The 18,308-nt window shown below is 38.7% G+C and overlaps 1 protein-coding gene across 3 annotated transcripts in view; it reads left to right on the forward strand.

The window, feature by feature from the left end:
• LOC130920579 (myosin-9-like) overlaps positions 1–18,308 on the forward strand; it is a 54,322-nt gene that overhangs the window by 17,235 nt on the left and 18,779 nt on the right. For 2 of the 3 annotated variants that reach the window (XR_009064181.1, XM_057843894.1), the window contains 21 exons: positions 1–28; positions 182–275; positions 7,576–7,668; positions 7,741–7,804; positions 9,928–10,026; positions 10,119–10,262; positions 10,345–10,440; positions 10,516–10,592; positions 10,673–10,867; positions 10,939–11,112; positions 12,938–13,111; positions 13,216–13,330; positions 13,449–13,639; positions 16,152–16,273; positions 16,342–16,411; positions 16,483–16,643; positions 16,712–16,820; positions 17,416–17,547; positions 17,618–17,824; positions 17,904–18,041; positions 18,124–18,247. Coding sequence is in view for 2 of the 3 variants with exons in the window: in XM_057843894.1 (XP_057699877.1) it covers positions 1–28; positions 182–275; positions 7,576–7,668; positions 7,741–7,804; positions 9,928–10,026; positions 10,119–10,262; positions 10,345–10,440; positions 10,516–10,592; positions 10,673–10,867; positions 10,939–11,112; positions 12,938–13,111; positions 13,216–13,330; positions 13,449–13,639; positions 16,152–16,273; positions 16,342–16,411; positions 16,483–16,643; positions 16,712–16,820; positions 17,416–17,547; positions 17,618–17,824; positions 17,904–18,041; positions 18,124–18,247 (2,607 nt within the window). In the remaining variant the exon portion in view is untranslated. Of the gene's footprint in view, positions 29–181; positions 276–502; positions 524–7,575; positions 7,669–7,740; positions 7,805–9,927; positions 10,027–10,118; positions 10,263–10,344; positions 10,441–10,515; positions 10,593–10,672; positions 10,868–10,938; positions 11,113–12,937; positions 13,112–13,215; positions 13,331–13,448; positions 13,640–16,151; positions 16,274–16,341; positions 16,412–16,482; positions 16,644–16,711; positions 16,821–17,415; positions 17,548–17,617; positions 17,825–17,903; positions 18,042–18,123; positions 18,248–18,308 lie in introns of all 3 variants that reach the window. The other variant, XM_057843893.1, reaches the window with a different exon arrangement.

Genomic DNA, 18,308 nt, shown 5'->3' on the forward strand with positions numbered 1-18,308 from the left:
ATCGTGAGGATCAGTCCATCCTTTGCACGTAAGTCACTTAGCTTCTGGTTGGTCAAAGACACTTACAATATTGTTAAAATTTTACCCCAGCAATGTTGATGTCCCAAAAAAGTCAAACGGTATAAATGTTATAACTTTAGATGGATAAAATACCGTGAATGTTTTGTGCCAAATTTTCCAGTGGCGAGTCTGGAGCTGGCAAAACTGAGAATACTAAGAAGGTCATTCAGTATCTGGCCCACGTCGCTTCATCTTCCAAGTCCAAGAAGGATCAGGTCTGCATTTATTTGTCGAATAATTTTAGTGTCACAACTAAGATCTTTTGTCCTGTTGTTGCACTTTATCCTGTAATTCAATCTACCTGAGCACATTCCTCTTTCAGGTCTCGGCATGTCTGTCACACAAGTGTGTTCTGTGATAGTTTTATCATCAGCTTGTGTCTGTGTTTGAGGATTTTATCAGGAGTTCAATTCATCTTTCATTTTTTCCCATGTCTCTCCAGGGCAGCACAGTTCTGTCACATGTGAGTTAATCATCTGTTTGCATGTCAACTGTTTATGCAAGCTTTTGAACAGGAAGCCTTCTACTTTCTTTTTGTGTTTTTTTTCCCTCAAGGAAATTCATTTAATTACTTAATAGCTTGTATGTTATTCAAGGATGGCTATGTTGGGGAGCATGAGAGTGAAGAGACTGTTATTCGTCTGCAAGAGTGCTAATTGACATCAGCTCTTTGCGCAATAGGAACTTGGGGGCATGTTAAGAATGAGAATGTGCTTTACGGCATTGCTGGCTGATTGGTAGGGAAGGGTGCAGAGGAGAATTGTATAATAGAACACAGACAAAAGCTGTACCCATTTGTAAATACACACCTTTAATTTGATTAATTTTCCACTAAGGATGTTTTTAAGTACGGAGGTAAATGGTAGTCCTCCCTTAACCCTTTATTACCCTCATTTAAATCATTTGCAGCCACTGACGCCAATTTCACTGGAACATGAGCATTCTCGGCCTAAATGAATTAGACGTCTATTGTGGTCAAAGGCGGGCAATTGCAGACAAATACAATTAAATCATTATAAAAAAAACTTGAGTGTTATCTGGGACCATAACCAGAGTATATTTCTGTTTTAGTCATTTTGATTTTATTTTGTTTTTATCAACATATTATTAATTTTATTTATTCACATTTTGGGTCATGCAGGCCACATTTGTATGACAAATATTAATATTGTGTTCAGTGTTGTCACAGATTACTTGAAAAAGTAAATTAATTACTGATTACGCGTCAAAAAAGTAATCTAGTTCCTTAACTAATTTTTTTATTAAAGTAACAATTACTTTAAAAGCAATTTATCAGTCACTTTTTACCAATCTTTTTTTCTTTGCTGCCTCAACACTTGATGTCAAAAATTCTGAACCTTCCCTTTAAAATAAAGAGCTGACCGTTAAAATTTTGTCTATAAAAGTTGTAAAGCAAATAACAAAAATGAAGAAAATGAACAAGAGTCCTACAAAATATTTCATAATGGGCCCAAATTATTTTTCGAACAAATCATGTGACTAGCACCTTAGAGACGGCCTTTTGCTTTGCTTAGTCAAAATTACACCTTAGAAGGCAAGATGGACATTTAGAATTTCTTTTAACCCTAAGCTTTCAAAAGCTTCAACAACAACTGAGCTTGAACCGACGATTGAAGGCGAACAGTGTCAAGATGTATATACAGTGGTACCTCGTCATACGATCGCTTCAACACACGATCTTTTCGACATCCGACGTAAAATTTGACTCTCCATTTGTTTCTACATCCGACGACATGCTCGAAATACGACGACATGGCAGCGCCGCGGACAAACGTACGACAAACGATTAGTGCATGTGGTGAAACAAGGAAAAAGGTGACACTTACATGTAATGATGCAAATTATAGAAAAATAAGCGTGGGGTGCGCATCCGTGAACTGGCTCAACAATACATCTCCACGGTCCTCCTCCGGCCACCATTCGCCAGTCTTTATAAGTTAAGGTGACAATTCTTATTGTGGTAACATCGCCAAATAAATCACCAGCTTTGTCAGGTTTCTAATCATTTATTCCATCAACTTGTGCAACGCCTACTGTCCCCCGCAGTTGACGGTGTTCTAAAAAAACATTGAAAGTGAAAGTAAGTTTTCCCTCTCTGTCACGTCAGCCTTGCGGTGCGTTCAGGTACAGCAAAAAACGTCCTCCACATTAGAATCCGATTCGTTCCATTATTACAGGAATTATTATTATGTACCGATTTTTATTTATATTATTTGTTCTGCTATGTGTAACTGCCATTTGTAATAGTACGAGCAGTGTTCATTAAGGATTTAGTGGAAGTTTTTGGGCTCTGGAACGACTTAATGGGATTATAATGTATTCTTATGTTGAAATCCTGCTCGACTTACAAACAAGGTCCTGGAACGAATTAACTTCGTGTGTAGAGGTACCACTGTATATATAGTACAGGCTAAAAGTTTGGACACACCTCATTCAATCCAATTCAAATGATGATCCTTACCCCATTGAAAAGGCAATAAATTTCACTTATTAACTCTGATGAGGCATACCTGTGAAGTGAGAATCTTTTCAGGTGACTTCATATTGAAGCTCATTGAAAGCGTGTCAAAATTGTGCAAAAATGAATTAGGGCAAAGGGTGGATACTTTGAAGAAAATAGAATATAAAACCTGTTTTGCTGTTTCACTTTATTTTGCCATACAGTACAGTATTCCACATGTACATTCATAGTTTTGATATATTCAGTGAGAATTTACAATGTAAATAGTAGTGAAAATATGGAAAACGCACAAATGATGAGGTATGTCCATCAACATGTTTTGCAAACTCTGCCTATGGTTACAAACTGTAACTATAAAATGTACGTAAAGGCCGGTTACAAACTGTATAAGTGCTCTCGTTAGCTGTAGGCTTTGCTTCGAGTTGAATAGCGCTGTGCTGTAATTCCAAGTGGTTCCTTGAATTGAATGTGGAGTTTTTAGCGGTCCACAGTGGTCTTTTGTGGTCAAAAATGCGAAGTAATGGCTGTATTTCCAATGAGCAAATGCAGCCGTTTATGGTATCTCTCCTGCCTGACCAGTTTGTTTTTGTCCTCCGATTGGAAAACATGACATTTGATGTCATTCCCAAAACTCAAGAATAACATTTTGTATTCAAAATGGTCTTGGTACATGACTACTGTATTCTTCATTTTACATACATTATGAGGCAATCACAAAATAGTAACGCACAGACACTAAGGAAACTAACTTTAATCAGATTACTGGTTTGGAAAAAATGAACACGTTAGATTGCTCGTTACTGAAAGAAAGTAATCGGATTGCATTAAAGTTACTGACAACACTAAATGTCCTACATGACCCAAAATGCAATGCCCAGATCTTTATGAAGTAGATTTTTTTTTTTTTTTTTTTTTTTAAATCAATATTTGTCACCTGATCTATAAAGAATTAAAAATTAGGTTGGCAAAACATTGAAATTTTATATATATATATATATATATATATATATATATATATATATATATATATATATAAAAAGACATGTTTGTGGATTTTGATCATAGTTTGAATTATTGCATTATTCTGAGAAATTGAATGGATTAAAGCAGTAATGTGAACTAATTTCTTCACATGCCAAATAGGGTCACAAGTAAAGTAATTAAACATTGTCCAACAAATAAAGCATGAAAAAATAATTTATATGTTGCATATTTGACAAAATAATCGCATTTCCGAAGTTCGAGCCTGGACGAACCCGGAAGTGATACGTCACACCGGGAACAGCGTTGGCAGCTCCATACATACGGCCGCCATACAAAGCCCTTCAAACAATGATTCAAACAGCGATATAAGCGATAGATCGAGCGCAAGGGAGGAGATCCAAGTTTTTGAAGAGTTGGAGGAAGAAGAAGAGCTTGGAATTTTATGTTGGACCTAACATGTATTAGCTAGACGCTAATCAGGATGCAAACAATGTGCCTAGACTACCTGACTTAGAATGGATACAAGACCCATCGAGATTACAACATTGGTAAGATATAGGCTGTTATTGTTTTCATGATTTGAAGATGCAGGCATTTGCACATAATTTTGTTTTTGTCTATCTGGTGACATTGTTAAAAAAAATAATAATCAGACTTCATGTTCATTTTGGCAGATCCGGCAGCTCTCGTGCATATAAAATAATAATATAAAAACGTTGGGGGGAAAGGAGGAGATGAGTCGTCGATTGCTTTCTCCACTTTATTGTGGCAATGATAAGAAAAAATAATAGCGGACTGCCGCCACATTCGACCGCGAAGTTTTGCTTCTCGTCGATCTCCTCCTCGCCTCCTACTCCAGCGTCTCTTAAACAGATCGTGCATAGTGTCTTGTTATGAGCTTTTTGTTTACAAATGTATCGAACATACTAAGTGCTGACAACCTTGTCTCTTTATTAACACATAGAGCAGTTCTTATGGAAAAGTTAGAACACAGCTCGGCACAGCTCTCGGCTCTCGGATGTGGCGTCTAATGGCGTGAGGAAATGTAGTTTTTTCACACAAGCGAAAAGATTACAGAGCACCACTTCAGTGTTGTCCCGAGACTACATTTCCCATGATTCACTGCGTGACCTGCGCGCTCGCTGATTCGCTACGAGATTGACTCAATGCCTACACGCTAAATTGTCACCTGTCAGCGGCTCTCGAACTAGAAACAAAAAACTAGAAGGCTATCAAGCGATCACCGTGAAAGAAACGCCGAACCGTACAAATGCAATGCAATGCTTGAAGCATGAAGGTGGAAATACATAATACAAATACAAATAAATGTGCGCAAACTCACCGGCGGTGTAAACCTGCCGCTGTCAACGCTCTGGGAGGTCGCATTTCACAGCATTCTGCCGCGGTCCTCCTCGCCAGCTGTTTGCTCGCCATTCACGCTCGTTTGCATTTGGTCGCTAGTCTGATACACTCCCGCTTTTTCGGTGAGGTCTTTTGTGTTTATTCGTTATTGGATCGTTTTTGTTCACCACTGTAAATAACAGCACTGACGCAATAGGTGTAAGTCGCCATTTCTGTTTAACCCGTTTTCTCCTGTTTTGTTTAGCGTAAGAAGCTAGGTTAGTGGCTGTCTTTTCTTTGTTCTTTTTCATGATCAGGGTTTAGTTAGCGGATGGGGATCAAGTGTAGATTCCTTTTGTTTGTTGTTTTGGCCTGGGCTTACCCTGAAGCCGCGCTTCATCCACATTTTGTACATGTTCTTGCAAGTTTGATTGTTGTGTAAATAAATTTGTGCCACTTGTGAAATTGTGTGGCTCGTTTTATGTTACGCCCTTCGCGAGCCGTCCTTGGGAAGTAACACTAGGGAACACAACAACAACAACTATGGCACGACTATTGCCACGAGTTGGCTTTCGGCTAACGTCGCTAGCTTCTACTGTACATTCCACAACAGTTGGCAGCTCTGCTTTGACAAAGTCATCAGTCATCTATCCAAAAATCACACTTACTTTTTGGCAAATACTTGATCATAAGCAGACCGGTTAAGGAAGCAGGCATCTTCGAAGTGTTTGCAGCAGAGAACACTACTCGATGATGGCGTGAAATTCATTCGCTTCGTGCGAACGAAAGATGTCCATTTACGTGCCCTGCTATCCTTTGGTCACTCATACAACTTTTCGTTTGAGTGAGAACAAAACATCGCCACACACCGCCATGGCATCTTACCGAGAAGCAATGCAACAAACAATACTGTTCTATGGCGGACTTCCCTCGCACTTCCCGGTGAGACGTAATTTCCGAAGATTGCTGAAGAAAAGCATTTTCGTTGTCAAGGGCGTTGCTATGGGTTAAACAAAGAATCTGGAAGGGTTGCGTTAAAAAAAATCATGAAAATATGCTTATAATTGTTTAGCCATTGATAATATTCAAAAACATGGTTGGCCAACCTTAGTTCACATTTCCCCTTTAAAGTGCTTACAAAAGTTGAAAAATTGCAGGATCAAAACTAAATTTTAATTAGTTTATGTACAAGATTCATTCTTTTTCACAGAAGAATTTAAGTAATATCCTGAAAATTTCTTGCAACAGTTTTCTAATCAAATATATTTGGTAGACCCAAGACTAATATATATTCAAATGACAATGTTTTTGGAGAAATATTCATAAAATACTTGACGCTCGTGTCCAAATTGTTTGAAGTAATGTACTGTAAATGTTTATACATAAAGTAAATCTGCTGTTTACAACATTTACAAAATTGGAAGTGATGGGGAAAAAGGCAGAATTTTTGCAATATGTAGGGTGGAAAACACTAAGGTGACTTGAAGATCCACTCTGAGACCCCCAATTTGGCCAAATTTAAAAATTGTCCGATATGCATGTGTGATACATCATTGGAAAGCTTAAAATCTCATTTCTGGGGGAAGAAAATTTTGAACAGGAGGGCATTTAAAAAAAAAAAAAAAAAAAAAAAAAAAAAAAAAAAAAATTAAACAGCAAATCCCTAACTGGAGGCAAAAGCACGTGAGAGCAGAATTAAAGACGCCACGATTTTAACGAGATATTATCGCGCATTTACCTTGTTTCGATCCAAAAACTCCATTTAGCATGTATCACCGAGTGTCAAGACACAGCTGTGAATGGCCACTGCCAGATTTTTTGGGGATTTTATGGATGAAACATGGTGATATAACAAGTGTCACGATGCAGAAAATGCAGACAACAACGAGTGGTTGAGAATTTCTTTTTCATATAGTTACCCTTTCAAACGTTCATTTTCAATTTTTCTTTGGATCGATTTTTTTTATCTAACATATCGGGGAAAATGCGAAAAAACATACAATTAAGCGATAGTTATGAGGTAGAAATCCTTGACTTTTTTTACAGACGCCAAATTTTTCATTGTGACGTGATTTGTTTAAAGTTTGAAATATGTGAGTGAATAATTTAAAAAAAATTTTTTTTTTTACTAAATATTAAACATCAATTAATGATTCTAAGCTAAAAATGACACATTTCCAATAATAAATATAATTGCTTACCTTTTTATGGCCAGTTGAAACAAAAGCGGTTGCGCGACGTCTGTAAATGGGGGTTTTCACGGTAAAATGGACAAATTAAAAATAGTTCGGGGGCTTAATGCGCCATGAATCTGCTATGGCAGATTATAGACATATTATTCTATCGAACACAACAGTTGTTCTGGCTTAAAATACAGCAGTTTCAGAAACTGCTTTTTCAGTCTTGTCTGTTTTCCGCCATATACTAGTATACAGTATCATGTATACTTTACCAACTAGTTGAAACTCGTACGAGGTGTGCCTGCCCCACCCCTGCCAGCAGCTATATTTTCTTGTTACAGCGTGTGTCTCACAATTCAATGATGCATTTCCTTTCTCGGGGGGGATTCGGGAGGGGCGTGGTGTTATCTAACCTGTATGCCTGCATGGATGGAATAGTCCTCCTTGGTTTTGCTTTGCTGCAGGAACATGAGATTGTACACGTCACATGTGGAAATGCCTTGTTTAATGGTGTCTCCTATGTGTTAGGGGGAGCTGGAAAAGCAGCTACTACAGGCTAACCCCATTCTGGAGGCCTTTGGTAATGCCAAGACCGTCAAGAATGACAACTCCTCTAGATTTGTAAGCATGACTCACATCTTCTCTAAAATATTTTGTCTTAGCTCAACTTGGTTTGTTTCTTCTTGCTTATAGGGAAAATTTATCAGGATCAACTTTGATGTGAATGGATATATCGTTGGAGCCAACATCGAAACTTGTATCTTTTCACCCCCAAACTGCCTCGTTGACAATTTTCCCCAGTGATGATGTTAAATCCTCAATTCCACAACTTTATCTTAAATATGAGTGCGCCTACCCCTGGCTGCAATCTTAGTCCCGCCCGTTTGGCCGCAACGTTACGGCCTCACAAAAATCATTTTTACAGCCCAGGTGCCTGTCATGTCATTAATATTTCTGAGGCAATCATTGTTTTATTCCTCAATTTGGTGAGTTTGCGATCATTTCTTTGAGTATCAATCGCTTATCCAAAATATAAAGTTGTCATTTTATTAACCAGTGGGAACTGGTTGGTTCCCATGGTCATGACAACTAGTGCTTGAGTCTGAGACAAAGTTATTTGTCTAATTCATGAATTATAATTGAATTGGTAACAATTTCGAAACCATTTCATGACCAATCACTTAAATGTCGTTCTTCCTCTGGCCAAGATTCACACTCCTTGTTTGACGACCAGGCGATTCAGTCGCATAAAAAAGCCAAACGCACAAATTCCGGTGAATTATAGTGTGATTACAATTTAACAATTCATTCAAGAGTCAACTGATTTGTACTTAACCCTTTATAGCACACTCATTGAACATTGGCCACCATTGATGGCGCTAGACATCCAATTCATTTTGTCTGGGAGGGTTGGCAGCGATCATTCCGAGGTCTTTATGAGGCAGAGTTTGATCAATTTACCAAAGCTAGTCACTTGCTCTATAGAAGGGTTAATACTTATTCTGAAACCTGTGGTACCATCTATGCAAGGGCGTAGATCTGCATAGGGACAGTAGGGACATAACACTAGTAACTTTTCAGGATGGTCAAATTGTCCCAACCAACTTTTAAGCAATCTTATTTGCATTATATAATGACTTCAGTTATATAGGTCATTTAGATTGTTGTCCCATATGTTGTTAAGAATAAAATTGACCCTACCATTATCAGTGAATTATTTTCATTATGTTCAGACTTACATTTACCCCTTTTCACATGTTGAATGTGCCGGTCCATTTTTTCCCCATAAATGCCAGTTTGATTGGCTGATGACTTGACGCACACACGTGCACACAGACAACATGTCAACAACATGCCGCCTCCTCCGTCCCCTTCGACGAAGAGGAATATTTTTTCAAAAAAATTGGTTGGTAACAGCCACTCTAAATAATGTAAAAAGACATTAATGTTGTGGAGGTGGGGAACACACCACTAATTTTGCTACAGAAAGTCCGACCTGCATCAGAGTTAGCATAACCTTAAACTGTGTGAACTTGCTAACCTGCAAAACTCAAGTAGGAAGCTGCTTAGAGAGAAGTGTCTTCCTGTATGCGTTTTCTACTGTTAACGTTAAACTGTAAGAAATGTACTGAACCGAGGTTTACCCCCCTTCTCCCTAATTTAGATTTTTATTTTGTTGTATGTGGTTGTAAAGCAGCCAAATGGAGCTTTCATTTTTTGCTGTTTGGCTGTATTTGTGGGCAAAAGCAGTAGTGTTTTACCTGAAGGAAGGCTCCATTTTTATTTATTTTTGATGAAGTTTATTTCGGTTGTATTTTATTCAGACAGACAATGTTGAGTGGACTTACAACAAATGTTGTTTTTTTTTTCCTGGATAGTTAAAAGATTATTAACAATTTTGTATTTATTGTGTTGATATAATTTATGTTCAAATATTGCAATTTTAATTTGCTATTTAAATCCAGACATTTATTCTGGAATCTTTCTGAAATCTTTAGTAGTTTTTGAAAACAAACGTTTGAATCGAAGTGTGCGTCACTTGAACCAATAAACATGTCATTATAGGTCCATACAAATTTATTTTGCATTGATCATTTAGCCTATCAATTAAATAGGTTCATATTCAAGAGAAATGCAGCCCTGACCCCTGTTCACGCAATCTGTTTGGTCTTATTAATGTGCCGTCCCCAGCAAAAAGTATACATGCAGGTTATGCTGTCATATCGTCCCTACCAATGTTGAGACCAAACCTACGCCCTTGCATCTATGCATCACACTTTTAAAAGAATACAGCTGCTCAAGAATCTGCACCAAAATAAGCATTTGGGTGTGCTTGGCTATGTATTGTGTTGGTTCGTCCTTGACTGAAAGTGTGACCAGACCTGCTGGAAAAGTCTCGGGCTATCAGACAAGCCCAAGAAGAGAGAAGCTTCCATATTTTCTACTACCTGTTGACTGGCGCAGGAGACAAGCTACGCTGTGAGCACTCATTTCCCCCTCACAATTACATGTAAAATGGATTAAGTGGTCATGGTATTGTCTGCTTGATCCACACCCTTTCCTCCCTGTAGCTGAGTTATGTCTGGAAGACTACAGCAAGTACCGCTTCCTGTCTAACGGCAACGTGACAATTCCTGGACAGCAGGACAAGGACATGTTCTTAGAAACCACGGATGCCTTCCAAATCATGAGCATCCCAGAAGAGGAAAGAATTGGTATGTTTTGAAGTGATTTGTCAAATATTATGAAAAAGCCTCACATTTGTGTTTGAGAGTGCTTTACGCATATCCTCCTCAGGCCTGTTGAAGGTGGTCTCCGCTGTGCTACAGTTGGGGAACATGACTTTCAAAAAAGAGCGCCACTCTGACCAGGCATCAATGCCGGATGACACCGGTAAAAAAAAAATCATCTGCTTAATACACATCACTTACTATAATTGGCATCACATCCTTCTCCCTCACTGTTTAGCCGCACAGAAAGTGTCTCACCTACTCGGCATCAATGTGACCGACTTCACTAGAGCCATCTTGTCACCGCGAATCAAGGTCACCAAATTTGCATGCTGCCATTTTAGTATGTGAAAATTATCAAAATATATCCTGATATCGAAATGTCTTCTTTCTAGGTGGGACGTGATTATGTTCAGAAAGCTCAGACCCAGGAGCAGGCTGAATTTGCTGTGGAGGCCTTGGCCAAGGCGTCATACGAGAGGATGTTCCGCTGGTTGGTGATGAGGATCAACAAAGCATTGGACAAGACCAAGAGGCAAGGCGCCTCCTTTATTGGCATCCTGGACATTGCCGGATTTGAGATCTTTGAGGTAAAGTGCCCCTACCTTACGCCACTAATATTGACTTAAAACAGTCATACTGACATTTTTCCCTTTTGCAGTTGAACTCATTTGAGCAGCTGTGCATCAACTACACTAACGAGAAGCTGCAGCAGCTCTTCAACCACACCATGTTCGTTCTGGAGCAGGAAGAGTACCAGAGAGAGGGCATAGATTGGAGCTTCATCGACTTTGGCCTTGACCTGCAACCTTGCATTGACCTCATTGAGAAACACGTATGTGAGCTGTGATGCCCTTGGCATTTGTCGGGCTACTCTGACAACATACCGGCAGCTAGCCCATTAGTCTCACATTTTGGAAATGAATTTCTCCATTCTTTGCATGCTTGATTAGCTGATTGTACTTGCTTTACAGTTTAGTATTAATTGAGATTAGGAGTGTCAAACTCATTATTGTCATGGGCCACATTATGGTTTCATTTCAGGGGCCGTCCATGAATCGAACCCATGAAGGATTGCCTCATATTATTACCCGAACAGCACAAATTGAATGATTGCAGTTTTTGAAATCAGATGAAAGGAAATTGCAAACTGGTAACAAGAAATGCTTGTATTATATCAACATTTTTAGAGGGACAATCTGAAATGTTGGTATTACAGCAAGAAAAATGAAGCTGATTGCGTATGTTCCTTTCATAGACCCCCAAAAAATGTGGTGGGCCAGATGTGGCTTTGAGTTTGTGCTCTAGATTACCTATCTTTTGTTAGGTGCTGAATGCATTTGCTTAATTTTACTTGAGTAAATTCATTGAATTTACTTGCTTGCTGTTATAGAAACTTGTTTGCATTACGCAGTTTTTTTAGGTACTTGATGTTATATACCGATAGTGTTTTATTGATCCTTTTTAATTTCCTAGGTTACTGGTAGGCTATTAATATGCTAAACAAAAATTACAAATTTAATGGCATTTATTTATCCAATACCATATTATTCCAGTGGATTTGCTTAGTGTGCCGTACATAATTTCACTTACGTACATAACGTGAAATGAATTTGGTCTTTCGAATCTATATACAGTGGTACCTTGACATAGGATCGCTTCGACACACGATCTTTTTGACATCTGACGTGAAATTTGGCTCGCCATTTGTTTCTACATCTGACGACATGCTCGAAATACGACGATTTATGACAGTGCCGTAGTTTGTTTTCCTGCAAGAGGGACTTGCGGCAGATTTTCTTGTGAGATAAATCAACATAGGTTCCAGGAATGTTAGTGCAGGTGGTGAAAAAAAGGTAAAAATGACGCTTACCTTAGAAATTGAGATGGAAATACAGTAGTAGAAAAATGTGAGCGTGGTGTGGGCATCCGTGAACTGGCTCGACAATACTCAGTTCCGTCCGCCAGTCTTTATAAGTTAAGGTGACACATAGACTTCATGATATATATATACACTGAAGTCTATGGGTGACAATGATTATTGTGGTACCATCGCCAGCTTTGTCAGGTTTTTAATCATTTATTTCAGAACTTGTACAACACAGCACTGCTACTGTCCACCGCAGCCGAACAGAACATGTGAAAGTAAAAACTAATGCACCTCTCACACTCAGCCACGTGGTGTGTTCAGGTACACCACGAAAAACACATCTGCCACTTTAGAACCCCATTCGTTAGATTATTACAGGTACTATTATTATTATTATTATTATTCCGATTTTTATTAATTATTTGTTTTGCTATGTGTAATTGCCCTTTGTAATAGTATCATCAGTATTTATTGAGGATTTACTGTAGGTTTACAGGCTGTGGAACAAATTAATGGAATTACAATGTATTCCTATGGGAAAATCCTGCTCGACATATGACCATTTTGACTTACAAACAAGGTCCTGGAACGAATGAACTTTGTATGTAGAGGTACCACTGTATTTAAAAGTGATAATCTGCAATTTTGGTGTATTGGCGAGAAACATTGGGTTCGTACGCGAGACCATGGACCACTCTAAATGATTTGCTAAACCGGATCTGGCCCCCGGGCCTTGAGTTTAGCACCTGTGATATGGCCATCCGCACTGATTTATTTCCATTGATTGCAGTCTGGACCTCCTGGCATTTTGTCTCTGCTGGATGAGGAGTGCTGGTTCCCCAAGGCCACTGACAAGAGCTTTGTGGAGAAGGTGGTTCAGGAGCAAGGAACACACCCCAAGTTCCAGAAACCCAAGATGCTCAAAGATGACGCTGACTTCTGCGTTATCCACTATGCTGGGAAGGTAACTGAAGTCTGTCTGTGTGTCTTAAGTGATGTAAATGTGGTTCTAGTCTGGAAGTTATGTTTACTTTCAGTTATCTAGAAACATACATTGTCTTGCTACAGGTGGACTACAAAGCGGACGCATGGCTAATGAAAAACATGGATCCTCTGAATGAGTGTGTGGCCACGTTGCTTAACCAGTCCACTGACAAGTTTACGGCTGACCTGTGGAGAGATGGTAAGTGGAATTTATCTGCCTGGTGTCCATTTGAAGAAAGTACAACGTTGACTGCAATTCTTGTGTAATATCAAGAAAGACTTAATTGACCTTGATGCCTTTTTGTGTTTGCCTCCAGTCGATCGTATTGTGGGCCTCGATAAGGTGGCAGGAATTTCGGACTCCATGCATGGTGCATTTAAAACCCGGAAAGGCATGTTTCGCACGGTGGGCCAGTTATACAAGGAGCAGCTGGGGAACCTGATGACCACTCTCAGAAACACCAATCCCAATTTTGTCCGCTGCATCATACCCAATCATGAGAAGAAGGTTAACTTTTTTTGTTTTGTTAACATTTACCTTGAAACTACTTACCGTATTGGCCCGAATATAAGACGGTGTTTTTTGCGTTGAAATAAGACTCAAAAAGTGGGAGTCATCTTATATTTGGGGTCTAGAAATTATAACCATTCACGACGCTTGATGGCGCCAGATATATTTGAAGCGAAGTTCTGTCATGACGGATCTCAGCTACTCTCAAGTTTAACCAGTTTGCTTATTCTATTGCAATGTTTTTCCTTATTCAGATTTGTTTCAAGACTATAGTTGCAGTTAGACCTCACTTTGATGGTTAATGCAGTTATTGCAATTTTGTTGTTTTATCACAATTAGAGCTGAAACAGATACTCAAGTAACTCGAGTTTAAAAACGGATCCGAGTAATTTTATTCACCTCGAGGAATCGTTTAATTTTGCCAGCTCTAAGCATCACGTTTTGCCGGACTACTTTTAACGCAGGACAACGTGTTGACGTTACGTGCGTAGAGGAAGAAGCAATTAAAAAGAAAAAACCTTACTACAGCCGCTACAAACTACGCTGACGTTGCTAAAAACTACGCCCACATGATGCTAGTGTGGTAGCAGGTAGTGTCCGATACGTCTCATAGATATCTCATGCATTTATAACTTGATGTGAAATGACACTCTGCCGCGTCTGGGCAGCGTTAGTAAACAACCGCCATCTTTAAGCAGTAGACTTCTCAGCGCTAATAAATATAACGTTACTGTCACTCGCTCACGTAACGTTAGCCCTGCGGAGGGCTAGGTTTCTATTAAGACCACTGTTGATGCGTGGCTAACGTGTCTTACATACAGGCTTTATTTAATCTGTAAAAACAGCACTGTAGAGTGATGAGGGTGTAAAATTAAAACATAATAAAGCTAACTTTCAGTTTTAGCTCAGTAGTCATTGCTGACTAAAATACCAAGTAGCACTGGTCCCTAATGTGCTCCAATACAGCAGGTATCATACATTTATTTTGAACACTGCAAAAACTCCTATCAGTACTTACAGTTTAGACTAACTTAAAACTTAACTAAACTTAAAAATACCTTGACACAAATGGAAATTCAATTGAAACACGTAGGAAAAACACGTAGCTTTCAAGTGATGTGTGTTATCAAGCGTAATTACATTTTTAGGTAAGAAATGTTTTCTTTTTTTATAAAATCTAGAAGTTTTTTGAGTGAAAGCAGTGAATTTTTTTTCTAGTCGCATTTGAGATGCAATTGGCTGTTTTCAACAATGTACAACGAAAATAAAGACACTGATTGACTGAAAATGGTTCAATATTGGATTAAATGTCTTTTTTTTTTCTCATGTATATCTATAATTGCTCTTTACCTAAAAAAAAAAAAGTTTATCCGATTAATCGATAGAATTTTCAGTCGATTACTCGATTACTAAAATATTCGATAACTGCAGCCCTAATAATCACAATAGATTGGTTTATTTACATTTCAAAAACCAGAAGCCATTCATTTACAAATGTGATTGCACTTAGTTTCCATATTTAAATGTTCAGATACTAAGATTTGAATGAGGCAAAATAACATGCTTTTTCTCTCAAATATATTGTTATAATCGGTTGTTTCAAATGTACTGTATTTTCTGTAGAAATATTAATTTGGTGTTCAAAAAGTCTTTTTTTTTTTTTTTTTTTTTTTTTTTTTTTTGTCTGTCAAACTTGAGTCTTGAAAAAGAGGGGGTCATCTAATAATCAGGGCCGTCTTATATTCTGGCCAATACGGTAAGTCAAATGTGGACCAAAAACCCTAATTTTTATGCCATTTAGGCTTTTATACTTCTCATGGAACCTATGATTCAGGTTTTTTTTTTTTTTTTTTGCGGTGCAACTGCTTTTTTCCCTTAAAGAATAAAAATAAGCAAAGACAGTTCACAGTTGTACTATACCTTACACTATATTTGTTAATCATTATTTCTTTTTGTATTTTTTAATGAATAAATAATATTAAAGATCAAATGTTTTTAGAAAATGCTAAATTAATACAGAGAAATGCATGTTATGGACGCCAATAAAATTCTAAGGTTAAGTAAGGACTAATAAAACAATAATGAAAAATGACATTTTTGAAAATGTTTTGATTTTTATTTTTAAAACATGAATAAACATATTGAATGAACCTTCTTAAAATGATATGAAAGAATAAAACAATTTTGTTTATTTTCCTTCCATTTTTTTCCAAATTAAAAAAAAGTTTAAAAATGAACAAATAAAATATCGACAATATAACTCATTGCCTGCCAATGACAACAACTGACATACAATTTATTTAAATTGGGGGCACTGTTAGTGAATGTTCATGTTTTAGTGCCCTTGTTGGCAGGACGGCAGAAAATGATAGCTGACAGCCTCTTCTAGTCAAAATGGATTGGACATCTCGCACCATCAATGGCAGCCAATGAGTACCCTACAAAGGGTTAAATAAGAATTTTCTTTTCCCATTTAAAGTGATAATTGTATGTCTTAAACTCCTTTTAGGCTGGTAAACTGGAGCCTCACCTGGTTCTGGACCAGCTGAGGTGTAATGGAGTCTTGGAGGGGATCCGTATCTGCAGACAGGGTTTCCCCAACCGCATTGTCTTCCAGGAATTCAGACAGAGGTAAAAACGCACGCACACATGTGCAAATCTGTTGGGAGGACAATGAAATGACAATAGTCCCTTTTCAGGTATGAAATCCTCACTCCAAATGCCATCCCAAAGGGCTTTATGGATGGGAAGCAAGCCTGCGTGCTCATGGTAGGAAGCGCAATTGAAAATTACAACAGAGAATCGACTTGATACTATCCCGGGAAACGTGGTTGTTTCAGATCAAGGCACTGGAGTTGGACCCCAACCTGTATCGCATCGGTCAGAGTAAAGTGTTCTTCAGAGCCGGCGTCCTGGCTCACCTGGAGGAGGAGAGAGACTTGAAGATCACAGACGTCATCATCAGCTTCCAGGCCTGGTGCCGAGGATACGTGGCCCGCAAGTAAGGATGTATTTGGAGCTTGTCAGCTTTGTCACAAACATCTCATTTGTTGTTTGTTTTAACAATAGAGCCTTCGCCAAGAGACAGCAACAGTTGACGGCTATGAAAGTGATCCAGAGGAACTGTGCTGCTTACCTCAAACTCAGGAATTGGCAGTGGTGGAGACTTTTCACCAAGGTATCACTTGATTGATTATAGAAATTATCTAAGTGCCTTTCATGAACATTTCCTGGGTCCAAACAAATTTCCTCCACAAAAGCCATTCGACAGTGGTGCAATTACAGGTGCTGTACGGAGTTTGTCAGTTTTTCCCGGCCTAAAGCGTAACTGCAGCCTGTGTCAAGCTTGCACATTTCACACATGCTTGTACAAGCACGAACATAAAGCAACAAGCGTTTGGCCCATCAAATCAGCACCACCAGAAATGTAAAAATGGCCAACGTGATTTTTTTTACTGTTAATAGCAAGTTTTAAGTGGGTTAGAAAAGTGTTTCTGCCAAGCAGAGACTTGCAAAACGCTGTTGCCCTGTCTGTTGTAACAAGAACAAAAGAAAGAGTATTCAGTCCTGCCAATTTTGTATTATAGTTTGCTTCATATTTAAAAAAAAAAAAAAAAAAAAAAAAAGTAACTAGGCACTACTTTATTTTCCATTGAATATTCTTTAAAACTACCAGTAAAAAGTAATCGTGGGATTAATCTGGATTGAACGATATGAGGATATATGGTGTTGTCTGGGCCTTGAAAGCATTTTTTGTTCTTCTCACCTTGAAGGTGAAGCCACTGCTACAAGTTAGTCGGCAGGAGGAGGAGATGTTGGCCAAGGACGAGGAGCTGCAGAAGATCAAAGAGAGGCAGTTGCAGGCTGAGGAACAGCTTCAACAATATGAGGGCAAGCTACACCAGGTAGGAGTGTCGCTAATGCAACAAGAAACAATGTGGTTATGAACGTATTCATTTTGCCTGTGATTTTCAGCTGAACGCCGATAAACTGGCACTCCAAGAGCAGCTCCAGGCCGAGACGGAACTGTGTGCAGAAGCCGAGGAAACCCGAGCCCGCTTTGCCACCCAGAAGCAGGAGCTGGAGGAGATCCTCCACGACATGGAAGCTCGCCTGGAAGAGGAGGAGGAGCGCATTGAGCAGATGCAGTCTGAAAGGAAGAAGATGCAGCAGAACATTAGTGTCAGTGAAGGGGAACTGGGTGACACCCAGATTTAAGATTTCATTTTTTTTTGTTTTTGTTTTTTTTGTGGCCTTTTAGGAACTTGAGCAGCAACTGGATGAGGAGGAAGCAACTAGACAGAAGCTTCAGATGGAGAAGGTCACCACTGATGCTAAACTGAAAAAAATTGAGGATGACATGATGGTGCTGGATGACCAAAATAACAAGCTCAACAAGGTCACAAGCACTCTGCAGTGTCTCTTCCTACCTGGCGTCGCTGCCACTGCACACTTGTACTTTCCTTGCCTTTCAACTTTAGGAGAAGAAACTTATGGAGGAGAGGATTTCAGAGTTCACAACCAACTTGGCTGAGGAGGAGGAAAAGTCGAAAAGCTTGCAGAAACTGAAGAATAAACACGAGGCCATGATCACGGATTTGGAGGGTAAGTATTTTTTATTTATTTATTTTTTTAGGAGGTGAAATCCTAAATATCAATTTAACTC

This window comes from Corythoichthys intestinalis, chromosome 8 (genome assembly GCF_030265065.1).
Source record: "Corythoichthys intestinalis isolate RoL2023-P3 chromosome 8, ASM3026506v1, whole genome shotgun sequence".
Lineage (NCBI taxonomy): Eukaryota > Metazoa > Chordata > Actinopteri > Syngnathiformes > Syngnathidae > Corythoichthys > Corythoichthys intestinalis.